General features: G+C 40.9%; 2 protein-coding genes across 2 annotated transcripts; one reads left to right on the forward strand and one right to left on the reverse strand.

The window, feature by feature from the left end:
• The first annotated feature begins 16 nt into the window (after positions 1 to 16).
• Positions 17 to 1,160, forward strand: LOC115748809 (disease resistance protein RUN1-like). The gene has a single exon (XM_030685446.2). It carries the CDS (start codon positions 17 to 19, stop codon positions 902 to 904), a length of 888 nt encoding a protein of 295 aa, XP_030541306.1. The 3' UTR covers positions 905 to 1,160.
• Positions 1,161 to 3,299: 2,139 nt separating this feature from the next.
• On the reverse strand, positions 3,300 to 10,752 carry LOC115748819 (plasma membrane ATPase 4). The gene is made up of 16 exons (XM_030685465.2): positions 10,589 to 10,752; positions 7,960 to 8,079; positions 7,623 to 7,859; positions 6,767 to 7,528; positions 6,531 to 6,653; positions 6,334 to 6,438; positions 6,107 to 6,251; positions 5,856 to 6,020; positions 5,447 to 5,685; positions 5,315 to 5,347; positions 5,141 to 5,222; positions 4,885 to 5,045; positions 4,605 to 4,778; positions 4,198 to 4,380; positions 3,929 to 4,110; positions 3,300 to 3,680 (listed from the first exon to the last, which is right to left on the reverse strand). The coding sequence occupies exons 1-16, from the start codon at positions 10,643 to 10,645 to the stop codon at positions 3,584 to 3,586; spliced, it is 2,865 nt and encodes a 954-aa protein (XP_030541325.1). The 5' UTR covers positions 10,646 to 10,752; the 3' UTR covers positions 3,300 to 3,583.
• Positions 10,753 to 12,978: the final 2,226 nt, after the last annotated feature.

The raw sequence follows: 12,978 nt of genomic DNA on the forward strand, positions 1-12,978 counted from the left end.
TTTGAAGGTGCTGAAAATGGATGGAAGTTTCATGAGAAAGTTGCCTCAATCTATTGGAATGCTGAAGAAGCTGGAGGAGATTCGTGCATCACGCTGTCGGAGTTTGGAAAAAATTCCTGAGGAGATTCAAGGCTTGTCTCATTTGAGGATTTTGGTGTTGTCACATACAAATATTCCTAGCCTACCAGACAGCATCTCTAGTCTGCCCCATCTTCGAAACCTTGATTTATATAGCTGCGACAATCTTCGGAAGCTTCCTCTGCTTCCCTCTAGTTTAGTCGCTTTGTGTCTCACTTATGACTTGAGTAAACTGAAGTCGTTGGATATTTCAAGTCTGACCAATCTCAAAGAGTTGTACCTTGCCAATTATTTGGAAGAGGAGGCATCTCCCAGCGCAGACAGATCTTCGATGGTGGAGCCACTCAGCCTTTCTGGGATTGACAAATTGACAAAAGTTGAGGCCTTGAAATTGTGCCTCTCAGGCTTCGCTACACTACCGGACATGAGTGCTCTTTCGCAGCTAAGGAAGCTTGACCTTCAATGTCCAGACCTGCAACATCTCCCACAACTACCCAAAAGTTTGAAAAAACTGACCCTCCATGACTGCAAATCCTTGGAGAAATTGCCCGAGCTCAAGCATCCCAAGTCTTTATCTGGATTGGAGCTTCTCTCATGTTCAGTAAGGGAAATCCAAGGACTTGGCAATCTCTCATCCTTGGAAGCCTTGTCTATTTCTCACTGTGAGCTGGTAAAGCTAGAAGGCCTCGAATGCTTGACATCCCTGAGAACATTGACCATCTCATACTGTGATTCCCTACTAGAACTGCCAGATTTGTCAAACTTGAAGCTGAGAACACGTAACATTCATCATTGCAAGAACATACCTCAACAGGACAGCCTCTAGTAGTCGAGCTCCCTAGAAAGGCCAGATGTTCGCGAAGCTCGTGGTTGACTCGAGAAAGATCTATTTCATGCTTCCTCGAGCAAGTCTGAAGCTTCTGAGGCCGAGGTACATTGTAAAGTTCGTGCGTCTTTGCTATGTAGTGAGGATCCATGAGTTCCACTTCCATTGTTCGGACTTCCTTGTAACTGGAATGCTTTCTTCTCCAATGTTTCCATCTTTCTTTTCCCTTCTTTAGAGAATGCAGTATCTTTCCTTTGTGAAGTTATTCTCAACAACAAGGCCTTGCTTGGTTAAACTGTTGTAGGCAAGAAGAGAACATGTACTGTTTCTGTTTCTGATGACTTAGAATGCAATGTACAACTTAAACAGTTCAACTTCTTTGTCCAGCTTTCACTATTTTTCGAACTAGTGCATGAATCAGCAGCATTGCTGGATTTCCAAAATCATTCTGGTCATTGTTGTTATTAATTTTCTTCTATGTAACTAACTGACTGAAAAGTTGTTCTCAGTATGACAGATTAGAAAAGTTGCACAGGCATTGACCGAAATGTTTTTCTTCAAATAAATAATTTCTGACACGTATTATGGATGATCATAAATATTATGAAATTTTATCAACAACCACTGTCCTGCTAGTAAATTTGTATTTTCTCAATAGATATTATTACGTATGTTAATATCAACAGGATGGTTTTATAGCCAATTGTTATACTTTGGCTTGGAATGGATTAGATAACATGTTAAAAGTTTACTTTTTTATTCTTATAACATTTAAATTAATTACGATTTTTTTTAAAGAGATTCTTGGTATAAATTTATGGTGCTCATAGGAAATTTTCTTTCTAATTATAACGGTACTAAATATTTCTGTGAAAATTACCAAAAAAGTCTTAAATATATCATACGAAGAACAATTCAATCATAAACCTTTCAATTTGGTCAATTTAGTCCTCAACCTTCGGACGAATTGCCAATATAGTCCTTTCAACCAATTTTGTTTGGAAATCGTTAACATAGACGCCGGCCGTCCTACGTGGTACGGTAGGCGTTAACCTTAACAATTTTGTCAAAAGTTTTTTTTATATACTCTTATCTTATCTTTTTCTTTTCATTGTGGTGGGGAGCTCCAGCAACAGTTGTCGGCCACAGTGAAATAACAAGGAAAGGAAAAAAGAGAAGAAAAAATAAAGTTTATACAAAAAATTCAGAAAAATTTTAAAAATTTTGAAAAAATTATCTAAGTCAATGCTGAATGTGCCATGTAGAACAACTAGTGTCCACATTGACGATTTCAATCAAACTTGGTCGGAATGACTACTTTGGCAAATCATCAAAATGTTTACGACTAAATTGGGCAAATTGAAATTGTATTCGTACAAGAGGTTTAAGGTTTTTTTTTGGTAATATCCCAAATATTTCTCTATTAAATTTATTGATTTTCTACAAGATTCATCTAATAGTGTTATCGTCCTTTTGGAACTTAGAAATTGTTTTACTTCCTATTTTCGAATGAAAATTTCTTGCCTTTTCTCATACTCATACGTATAAAAATACGATGTGTTTTCAACATTTTCTTTCTATTCATACCATCTATATAGATATTATAACTATGAGGCACAACATTTCAACTCAAACTTTTCGCTCAATTTATTGTTGTATTTATAATATCATGAATTATTGTCCTCTAAAAATAATTAGTAAGTGGTGTCATTTGGTCAAAAGTTGCAGTCTTCCATAATAATAGTATGTCCATTCATATAAGAGTTACATATGTACATAGTACTTCAATATTCATGCAAATAATGTGTCTTTTCAATTTACTTATAAACAATTAACTATTAGGAAGCATTTCATGTTCAAGTAAGTTTTTATATTTACTGTGTATGTTTACCTCCCAAAAGAACTATTGTAAATCCTTAAAGCCGTTCATTTGTCACTTTAACTAAACAATCCTTCGATCGCAGGGATAAAGAAAAAGAGAAATGCCTCGATTCACATGTAGCGAATGCATAACATTTGCTTGGTGCGCTTGTTTCACCGACAACTACATGATAAAGAAGAATATTATTCATAAAAATCTTTTTCAAGAAAAGAAGTTAATATTCATTTGTTGGAGAATTAGAAACATGATTTCTTTCTTGCCGGAAAGGGAAGTTGTTTTCCCCATCCAAGCTTATTATTATCGATTCATGGAATGTGATTTTTATATATCGATCTGTCCGTCGTCCGAACACTAACAATTAGAAAGCAATTTCCCTGAAAAAAGTTTTCCTTCGAACAAGCGGGCCTATTACTTACTCAACAAAAATCACTTACTAGACGCCAAACGTTTCTATTTTTCCTTATCTCTTCGTTTACCAGACAGACCGCTTGAGTATTGTCGACGAGATTATGCTTCAAGCAAAACATGATCATTAAAAGATCCAAATAAGATTCACTAATTGACTTGAACATGGCTACTTTGAAAGGAAGAGTTAAATCTCATTCTGTCAAAGAGAAAGCAGCCCCCATGCATTAAACTGGTCACAGCAAAAATCTACGACCCTGACCGCCGGGGGCGTCGGTTTCTGTTGTTCTATAGACTAATAAAAGCGTCACACGCTTCTTCGTCATCATAATCCTTTAGACTACCTCCCATTTCTCATGACATGATCTCTACTGCTTCGAACGGAAAGCCCCTCAGAATGTGTAATGCTGCTGAATCGAATCGATGTCCAAGCCTTTCAGCTTGACCACGGATTCAACATGGCCCTTCAGAGTATGTAGCTCGCGAAGCCTGCAACAACGGATTCAGTTTGCCTTACCATCGCTTGTAGGACTTAAAACAGCAAAAAGGAACTACTAGCAGCGAATGGTTTAGACTTTGTATTGGAGAAAGTAACGCCGTTAAAGCCGGAATGGCCTCTAAACTTCAATTACAAGGCAAGCAAACAGTTGTGGAAGTGAAGAGGTGGAACTATGTTTTTCCTAGTAAATAAATCGATTTTCTTAGAAGCATCAACGCATGAGAATTAACATGCTTACCTTGCAACCTCAGCTCGTCGCTTGGCTTGCTCTGCAATCTCGGAAAGCTCCCTGTAGTTGCTCTTGTCAGAGAAAAGGTTGCTGGTTTCAGGAGGCTGAAGGCCATGCAGAGTCCTCTGTGCAGTTGCCCACTGAGCTTCTCGCTCTTCTTTGCCATAGTCTTTTTTGGTAGTGAAGGCGGTCTGCGTGATGAAATCGGCCAAAATTAACAGAATGTAGGCTTATTCTTAATACATAATCCGTGGTGGTGCATTTCTTAGTGGAAATACCTTGTTATCCAAAAGGGTATTCCATGCTCTTCCGCTCAGGATGTAGCGGATTGCGAATTTAAGAACATCGAGCGGAATATATGTCACCAAACTGTAAAGCCAGATGACACCGGCCCACCCCCATCCAGCTCCTTTTATCCTTGCGAAACCCCAATTTGCATAAACCGCTATAAGTGTCGCAACCTGTCCGCGAAAAATTTTGCATCAGGGAAGCATATTGGTGAATGGTGATTGAGTTATCGATTGTCCAAACTTTTCGGAGGACTTCTAACCATTCACCCATCAGTGAAAGCTAATAAATCTGTAGTTCTCACTTCAACCGGACTCCAATCAAGTCAGTAGGAGTTACCATAGCAAACTTATGCTCCCAGTAGGAAGTGAACAGACTGTGAACGAGAAATTCTTACCAGCTGAGCAACTACAAATGCGCTGACCAAGAGAAGCCCTGGGCGTTCAACGAAGGACCAGCTGCGCGATCTGGTGACAAAGATGAGAGCCTGGCTAACTATACTCACTTGCAAGTATAGGGCTGCCATCATTTCTTCGGGGCTATGCCTGATTGATTTCACATTAAACTTGTCCTGCACATAGAATAGGTTAGTGACATTTTATTACTTTGGTTCCAATAATTCAACGAAAGATATACATGAGAAATAGTAGAAAACCAAACAAGAAACAGATACTTACTGAGAAAAATTCAGTATCTCTCATGGCCCAAAAGAAAATTACAGTCATTAATGCCAGGTAACCTCCCAGAACAATTCCAGTAGCGAAAATTTCTTTCAACTTCCAGCTATCTGGCTGTGGAGATGGCTTCACTCGATCTTTGGAGATCGTCATGATTGTCCCTGAGATTGGTATAGATAATTAATCAAACTGGTGCTTCTTGATCGGCATTTGTGATGAGAACTGGGAGTACAAGAATGAAAAACTATGGTCTTACCATCGTTTAAGATGGCAATGATCAAAACCATAAAGGGCGCAAAGTCGAACTTCCAGATCAAAGCAATGAACATAAATCCAAACTGCAGAAGCAAGAGGATGAGACTGGTTACATGAAATTTTACGAGGGAATAGTCTCACTATCTTGAGTTCACATTTGATACGGAGCACTTACCACAATACGGATCGTAATGGAGACTGCATAAATCTGCAAAGATCAGCCACCTTGGAGTAAGCTCGGAATACAGTTAAGCATATGCAAAATTTTGGTGCATAATAATCCGGAAACACTATTGAAATCACTAACCGTGTAATTCTTCATTCTTTGGAATATAGCCCTGCTGGTCAACACAGCACTTATTATGACACTCAATCCCGGTTCAGTGAGGACAATGTCCGAGGCACCTCTGGCAGCATCAGTGGCATCAGCAACTGCAATGCCGATGTCTGCCTTCTTCAAAGCCGGGGCATCATTCACACCATCTCCAGTCATACCACATATGTGCTTCCTCTCCTGCAGCTTCTTTACGATTTCGTACTTGTGTTCTGACATGCACCAATTAGAATGTCAGCGCACAGAAATTGCGCAGTACTCTTAAAAGAGGATATCACAATCTCACAAGGTTAAATATATTAATTGGTGGTAGTGTGATGCGGGTTAAGTTTCTTTTAGAATCGAGTTTATGAGAAGAATCATGGAAATAAGCAGAGCTTACCAGGAAATACTCCAGCAAATCCATCCGCCTTCTCAATCAATTCATCTACAGGAAGTGCTGCGATCGAAGCATCTTTGTGTTGGCCAAGCAATGAAGAAGAAGGATACATATTGGTCCCCATTCCAAGCCTTCTACCAGTTTCCTTGGCAATAGCAAGTTGATCACCTGAAAATTAAAGGAGGACAAAAATTACATCCGTAAAAGAAAGCATTACCTAACGATTGATGGAGCTCCATGACGCCAGTTCATACCAGTAATCATCTTCACATTGACACCAAGATTGAGGGCTCTTCGGATTGTTTCTGCACTATCGTGCCTGGGAGGATCGAAAAGAGGCAACAAACCTACAAACTGCCAAGGAGCACCTGGGCTCTCTTTTGTTCTCTCGGGAACTTCCTGCAAATCTCAAATAGAGGAAAATAAATGAACCATTCCGTGGTCCTCGCAATTAAATATATGGATCGACATACTAGCACACCTGTCTTGCAACAGCTAGAGATCGAAGTCCTCGCTCAGCAAACTTGTCGATCACGGCATGAGCCTTCTTCCTAACATCTTCCTTGCAATTGCAGAGGTTTAATATCTGTCCACGGCATGAGAATTATAAGTACATGATTCAGGGCATCCAAGAATCTACCGTTGCCGCAACCATCGAAGGAAAGCGAGCGACAGTACCTGCTCTGGAGCACCTTTGCTTGCACGATGCCAACTCCCATCTGAGTCAATGTATGTCAGAGCAGTCCTCTTATCCACAGGATTAAATGGAAGGAAATGGACCTCACGGATACCAGCTCGCGCCTGCCCAGAAGGAGAAACATGAATAACAACCCATACACTTCATGGTCCAATAATTTTAATAAGTCACGCACATTCCAAAGCTGTATGAAGAATTGAACTAATATGAATCGTACCTCCTTTGGATCCGCAAGCATTCCGACAATAGCAGCATCAATTGCGTCCTGATTTTCAGTCCTAGATGCCCTAGCTGCGAGAAGCATGACATGCTCCTTTTCGACACCCTTGGCAAACACCTCTATCAAGTTCCTATCCACAGACAGCTTATTCAGGGTCAAGGTTCCTGTTTTGTCGCTGCAAAGAACATCCATCCCCGCCATTTCTTCAATGGCGGTCATTCTCTTGGTAATGGCGCCCTGCTGAGAGAGCCTGTGGGATCCAATAGCCATAGTAACGGATAAAACTGTAGGCATTGCAATCGGAATCCCTCCGATCAAAAGAACCAGCAAGTTGTCGATCCCGTCCCTGTACTTGCGGTGTTGTATTGGGTACATGACTACGATCTCTATTGCTATCCCAATGGCAATTGAGCAAATGCAGAAGTTACCGATTGCAGTGAGAACTTTCTGGAAGTGACCGACCTGATTGGTGCTGTCCACCAGATGCGCAGCTTTGCCGAAGAAAGTATGCACACCAGTAGCGATAACAACTGCTTCTATTTCGCCTTGTTTGCAGGTCGAACCAGAAAATACTTCATCTGACGGGTTCTTAGTAACGGGAAGGGATTCACCAGTAAGAGCGGATTGATCAATCTTAAGGGGATCGCCCTCAAGGAGACGGGCATCCGCGGGAACTATATCACCCAGTTTGATGCTGATGATGTCTCCAGGCACTAAGATCGAAGCATCCTGCTCGCTCCATCGGCCATCTCTGAGAACCTACATTTACAACCACAAGTGCAGATTCTACTTTACGATCATGCCAGTAATAGAACTCTTATTGGTCCACCCCATCAGAAAGCTCTCTTCTCACCTTAGTTTTGGGAGCAAGACCGGCCATAAGGGCAGCCGCCGCATTTCCAGCATTGTTTTCTTCAATGAAACTAATGGTGGAGTTGATCACCAACAAGACGATGATACCAACGAAATCTTGCCAATCTGGAGGCTGTCCTTCACCGTTTGCCAGTGCAATGGCCATCAGAGCGGCGGCTTCCATGACCCATGACAGCGGGTTCCACATAAAGCCTAAAAACTTGAGAATTTTGCTCTCCTGCATTTAACAGGCCGACACATTAATTGTATGGAAAAGCTTCAAGGAAGCAAACTGAAGCTTATTGATAAAATCCATTGTTAATCAATCTAAAAAGAACCTTTTTCTCTTCTAGTTTGTTTGGTCCGAAAACCTGCAGCCGGTGGGCTCCTTCGTCCGCGCTCAGACCTTCTCTTGAACATTTCAACTGCTCGAACACTTCCTCTACCGGAATCTTTTCCTGCGAAAGGGAAGGCCACCATCAGAGCCCATTCCACTTTGATACGAATCTAGTTGCCCGGGAGCTTTAGGAACCCATCGAGTTTTCACCAGCCACATAATGATTCTTTCCCCAAAACACATCTAGAACAACAAGCAGTGCCTCCTCTCACATGTAACTAAAGTCTGGATCAGATGGTAGCGACAACACGACCGTGAAACTACTTATGACAGCATTAGCTTGAACTGTGAATTTGCTGCAATTCAGTAAAGACTCTTTCACCAGCACAGAAATGAAGTGAACCCAAGCGGTGTAGCTATTTCAACAAAGCATCTTTCAATGGAAGGGAAGAAGTCAGTCAGCTCAAAGTGAAATGGTCAAAAGATGGAAAGAAGTTGGACAATAGCACTGAACAGGCCGGTTGGGCGGCTGCTAGAAAAGGCCATCACCAAATTAAGGGGAGCTCTAGAAAAGATCAAATTAGTCGCACCCATCAAGTGAACTTGAAGACTAATCGGGATTCCACCGCAATTTAAAGTCATGAGGATGGTTGCCCTCGTCTCTCTCCATTACTTCAGGTGGTGACTGTGATTGAGATAATGCAGAGTTGAAATTGGTGTCCACTGGCGTGCACAAGCGATCATTTTTTCCAATGGCTTCTAATCATTCATGGTTTGCGAAAAGCACAATCCACCCTCTACAATTTCCCCGACTTGTGTGTCGGTACCGTCCAAATTCGGACATTAATATAAAGGAGTTTGACCAGTTATTAGCATGTTCATTTGAACTACTACGCGCCTTGCACTTCAAAGACCAAGAATGATTTTGTTGGTGAGGAGAGGCAAAGCCAACCCAACAAAAAAAATAGGACCAAAAATAGATTTTTCCTTTTCTTTTTCTCTTTCTCTTTCTCTTTCTAAAGTTAGAAATGTAAGCTATGAAAAGAAAATTTGAAAAGAAAAAGAAAAAAAGAAAAATAAGTCTCACTTGGAAAATTGACCGGAGGAATTAAAAGCATTGGATCTAACTACAGAAAAAAAAAGAAAGAAATAAAAACAGGAATTTTGGAAAAATGGGGTTACCAGAAATTCAGAATCGCCCCCAGAAAAATAAAGAAGTTACACCATTAGGAATTAAAGAATTTGGATGGAAGGCTTCATTCCACAACGTTCGTTAAAATCTCGATACTTAAATGAATTTAAACGCGCACATACTTAGCGCATGTGGTAACATCCTCGAATTTGACCCGAACTCGGCACCTGGCCTTCACGAACTCACCGATTACGACGGGTTCGGTCCACCGTGACTCTAAATTCAGGCAAGAATTCGCGATCATCGAAGAAGGATTGGGTAGACATGGCCACGGGCCGTGAACCGCCGGTTCCGGCTCGTGGGCATGCTTGAACCGGAACCGGCTGTTGAAAGGGAGGTCCCAATTTCGGGCCGGTTCTGATTCGGCCCAATTTTGGGCTGTTGGGAAGGGCTCTTTTCCCCCTTTTTTTTTTTTGGCGATTCGGAACCGGCTCAAAACCGCCGGTTCCAAATTTTTTTAAATTGTAACCGGCCCATGAGGGGCCGGGCCGGTTCCGATTCGGAATCGGTGGTCCCTGTCAACGGGCCGGTTCCGGGCCCAAATCGGCCCGTGACCAAGTTTAGGATCGGATTTCCGGGTTAGGCCGGGAACGTGCCCGGCACGTGGGAGAGAGGGTACCGAAGCCGTAAGCAAAGTACTCCTCCCCCGGGGAAAAGCTACAAGAGACCAAATCCAGAAAAGACGTGGAGAACAGAAAAAGGATTCAAGGGAAAGAAAGGCAAGCAGCAGCCCAGTCCCAGCCAGGCGGGAAAGCCATCAATGCCTGCCACGTCAGCCGCTAACGGAACCCACGGGTCAAACGTTGAATTTTTTTACCCGACCGAACCGGATTCACGCCGCCGCCTACGCAGGTTAGGAAAAGGAGGAGGCAACCCAAAATAAATAAAAAATGAAAAAAAATATATAAGAGTTTGATTTTTCGGCATCACGTAGTAAATCCAAGGTCTAAAAATCGTCCGCATCGATGCTAAAGTGGGAAAGCGGGAAGAAGCCGAGCCGAACGAGACCGAATGAATTCCCCCACGCGGAATCGCTTTGGGCGAACCCGAATCCGAATCCGAATCCGATTCCGATTCTCCCGCGAAAAAAGAAAGAGGAAAAATCAAGGAATGGAAAAAAAAAAAAAAAGAAGAAGACGAGGGAGGGGGAATTCCGTTGCTAAATCATGAGATTTTACGAGGATTTTCGACGCTCCTAATGATCTCAAGCATGCTTAGAAAGAGGCGGAAATGATACGCTGAGAAAGAGGAAGATCATCATCATCAACCTGCGACTTTCAAGGATTTCTGTTGAAACCTAAAATTCTCTGTCTCTCTGTCTCTCTCTGTTTTCTCCTCCTCCTCTTTTTTTTTTTTTTTTTTTACAAAATTTTCTGTCGGCTGAATTCTCTCCTCTGATCCAGGAAAGGAGGAATGAGAAGAGAGCGGGGTATCTTACCAGATCGACGGTCTCGTTCTTAATCTCCTCGAGACTGATGCCCTTGTTGCTCGCCATGGCTCGGGAGCTCGGCGCCGCCGGAAACCGAGCAGCGGCGGAGGCCGACGGAAGAAGACGACGGAAGAGGAGGAGAAGTGGGAATCGAGTTTCTGGGAGAGGGAGTGGTTGTGGTGGTGAGTGGGGGAGAAACGAGAGGGCCAAACTTTGCAATGGCTTGGCTTCTTCGTCTTCTTGCGTGCCCCTCCGTCAATTTATACCGCGAGACTTCGTGGGAACTCGGCCAAGCAGTGGCGCTCTTTGTGTCACACGCACCGTCTGCCCTTCCTTCGAGTCAGCAGTCGCACTTCTTCGTCTCCGGCCCCACGCTCCTGTACCCCGCGCGTGATGGGTACCGCCTCAGCACAGTTGGTCCTCGGCGGCTCGACTTTTAAAGTCGACATAGAATAGAATATCATGATATCATCCGTGTTTTGTTTGTGCTTAAGATAGAATAAAGCCTATGACCAAAAAAAAAAAAAAAAAACGATAGAATAAAGCCGAATATAGAGATATAGATCGGATAAAAATATCTTATAAAAGAGACGGAGTAATAGGAGATAGGATTTGTTATGTCCATAATATAGATTTATTTTTCTAGAATAACAAACTTATTAAACTGGGGAATAATTAAATATAAAATAATATTTGAGTTCTAATAAAAAATTCAAAATATCAAAAAGAAATGAAACCAATAGAAACAAAAATAATTAAAATAAGTAAACAAAAATGAAGTAGAAGAACACTGATTTTAAACGAATAATTTCAAACTTGAAGAAGGGTATTTTAGTTTATGTTGAAGTTTTATGACTCATCCGTAATTCCTTGATTTACATCAAAGCTTCACGAAAGCCGCACGAGACACGAAGTCCCTTCTCCTCTGTAACTCTCGAGTTCACGTCAAAAGCCCACGAAAGCAGTTACTTCTTCTCCTTTGTAGCTCTGTAGTTCGTGTTGAAGCTTTCCCAAAATGGCGAAAAAGTTGCAGCCCTGTATATTTAGGAATCGCAAGGTTAATGAGCATGTTTTCTCCCTCTTACTAAATTTGGTATTCGTTAGCTGATATATTTTGTAGATGTTGTAGCATGTTACACGTCATAGTCGAACTTATGACTCTAGAGTGCTGCAATGAGCTCCTTTTTTTGTTTAATAGTTAGATCATCTAATAATTATGGATTGATTAATGTTTGTTATCTACGTTTGTGTTTTTTTTTTTCTAGGAGCGAATCATGAAAATTTTTATCATCTCTTACCCATTTCAAGTTCACTCACACTGATATGCTAGTTATACCAAACAATTAATATAATAGGATATGAAATAATTCAATTTTATTATTGCGATTCACCAAGTAGTGAATAGAATATATCAAAATCCCTAGATTTCTCTATTCTATCAAGTCACATCCCGGTTGAAAAGCAACCTAAAAATTCTAATGACTTTCATAAAATTTAGGTGATGTTAAAGAGGGTCCTCGTCATGTTTAGGAAATAAATATATTTTTACTAAATCTATTTTACTTTATTTTTTTGACATTATATTTTACTTTATTGAAATATAGCTTTTTTCTCAATTTTAAAGGTGCATGAACCCCAAGGCAACCATCGTGATTGAGCTACATTGTCATGTCGGATGTCAACCTGACCAAATTGACATCAACGGACTAAATTTTTCGCGTTGGAAGGGCGTAAGGAGTTAATTGGCCAAAATTAAAATTTAAGAACCGAATTGAACATTGAAAAAGAATACATGGACTTGTATTATTATTTGCCCTACTCATAAATGAAAGGACTAAGTGAGCGAAACATGTAAATATGAAAAATGGCAAATACTAAGGTTCCATTTATTTCACGAAAAATAACTTTAAAAAAAATATTTTTCAGATTTTCCGGCGTTTAGTTCGCCAAAAATAAACAAGTCAAAGACAACATTTTTCACTTATGGAAAAAAAACATATTCAAAAGAAAGAAAAAACATTTTCCTTTTTTTTTAGAAGAGGAAAAATATTTGCCATCATCTTTCATTCCTTCACTCTTTCATATTCATTTTCTTTTTAATTATTTTAAAAATTCTAAATATTTTTATTATTTTTATTTTATATAATTTTTTCTTTTCTTTTTTTATTTTCCTCAATTCTTTTTCTTTTATTTGTCTTTTTTTTTCTTTCTTCTTCCGCCAATCCCCAACCTTAGGTGAGACTCCATGATTCACCTCGCCAAATTCGGCGAGGCTCAAGCAACCTCGACCTCGCTGCGGGCAAGATTCGGGCGAGCTCGACCTTCTTGGCCTTGAGTGAGGCCGACCCTCACCAGATAGGTGAGGTCCAAGGCTCCATCTCGCTTGGGGCGACCATAGA

Source organism: Rhodamnia argentea, chromosome 4 (assembly GCF_020921035.1).
Source record: "Rhodamnia argentea isolate NSW1041297 chromosome 4, ASM2092103v1, whole genome shotgun sequence".
Lineage (NCBI taxonomy): Eukaryota > Viridiplantae > Streptophyta > Magnoliopsida > Myrtales > Myrtaceae > Rhodamnia > Rhodamnia argentea.

Excerpts from the sequence above, each read along its gene's own strand:
- LOC115748809 (XM_030685446.2), top strand. The coding sequence starts at position 17 with ATGGATGGAAGTTTCATGAGAAAGTTGCCTCAATCTATTGGAATGCTG.
- LOC115748819 (XM_030685465.2), bottom strand. The coding sequence starts at position 10,645 with ATGGCGAGCAACAAGGGCATCAGTCTCGAGGAGATTAAGAACGAGACC. Across the intron at positions 7,860-7,959 it reads ACAAACTAGAAGAGAAAAAG|GAGAGCAAAATTCTCAAGTT; the intron begins GTTCTTTTTAGA and ends TGTTAAATGCAG. Across the intron at positions 5,223-5,314 it reads CCATTACGATCCGTATTGTG|TTTGGATTTATGTTCATTGC; the intron begins GTAAGTGCTCCG and ends TTGCTTCTGCAG.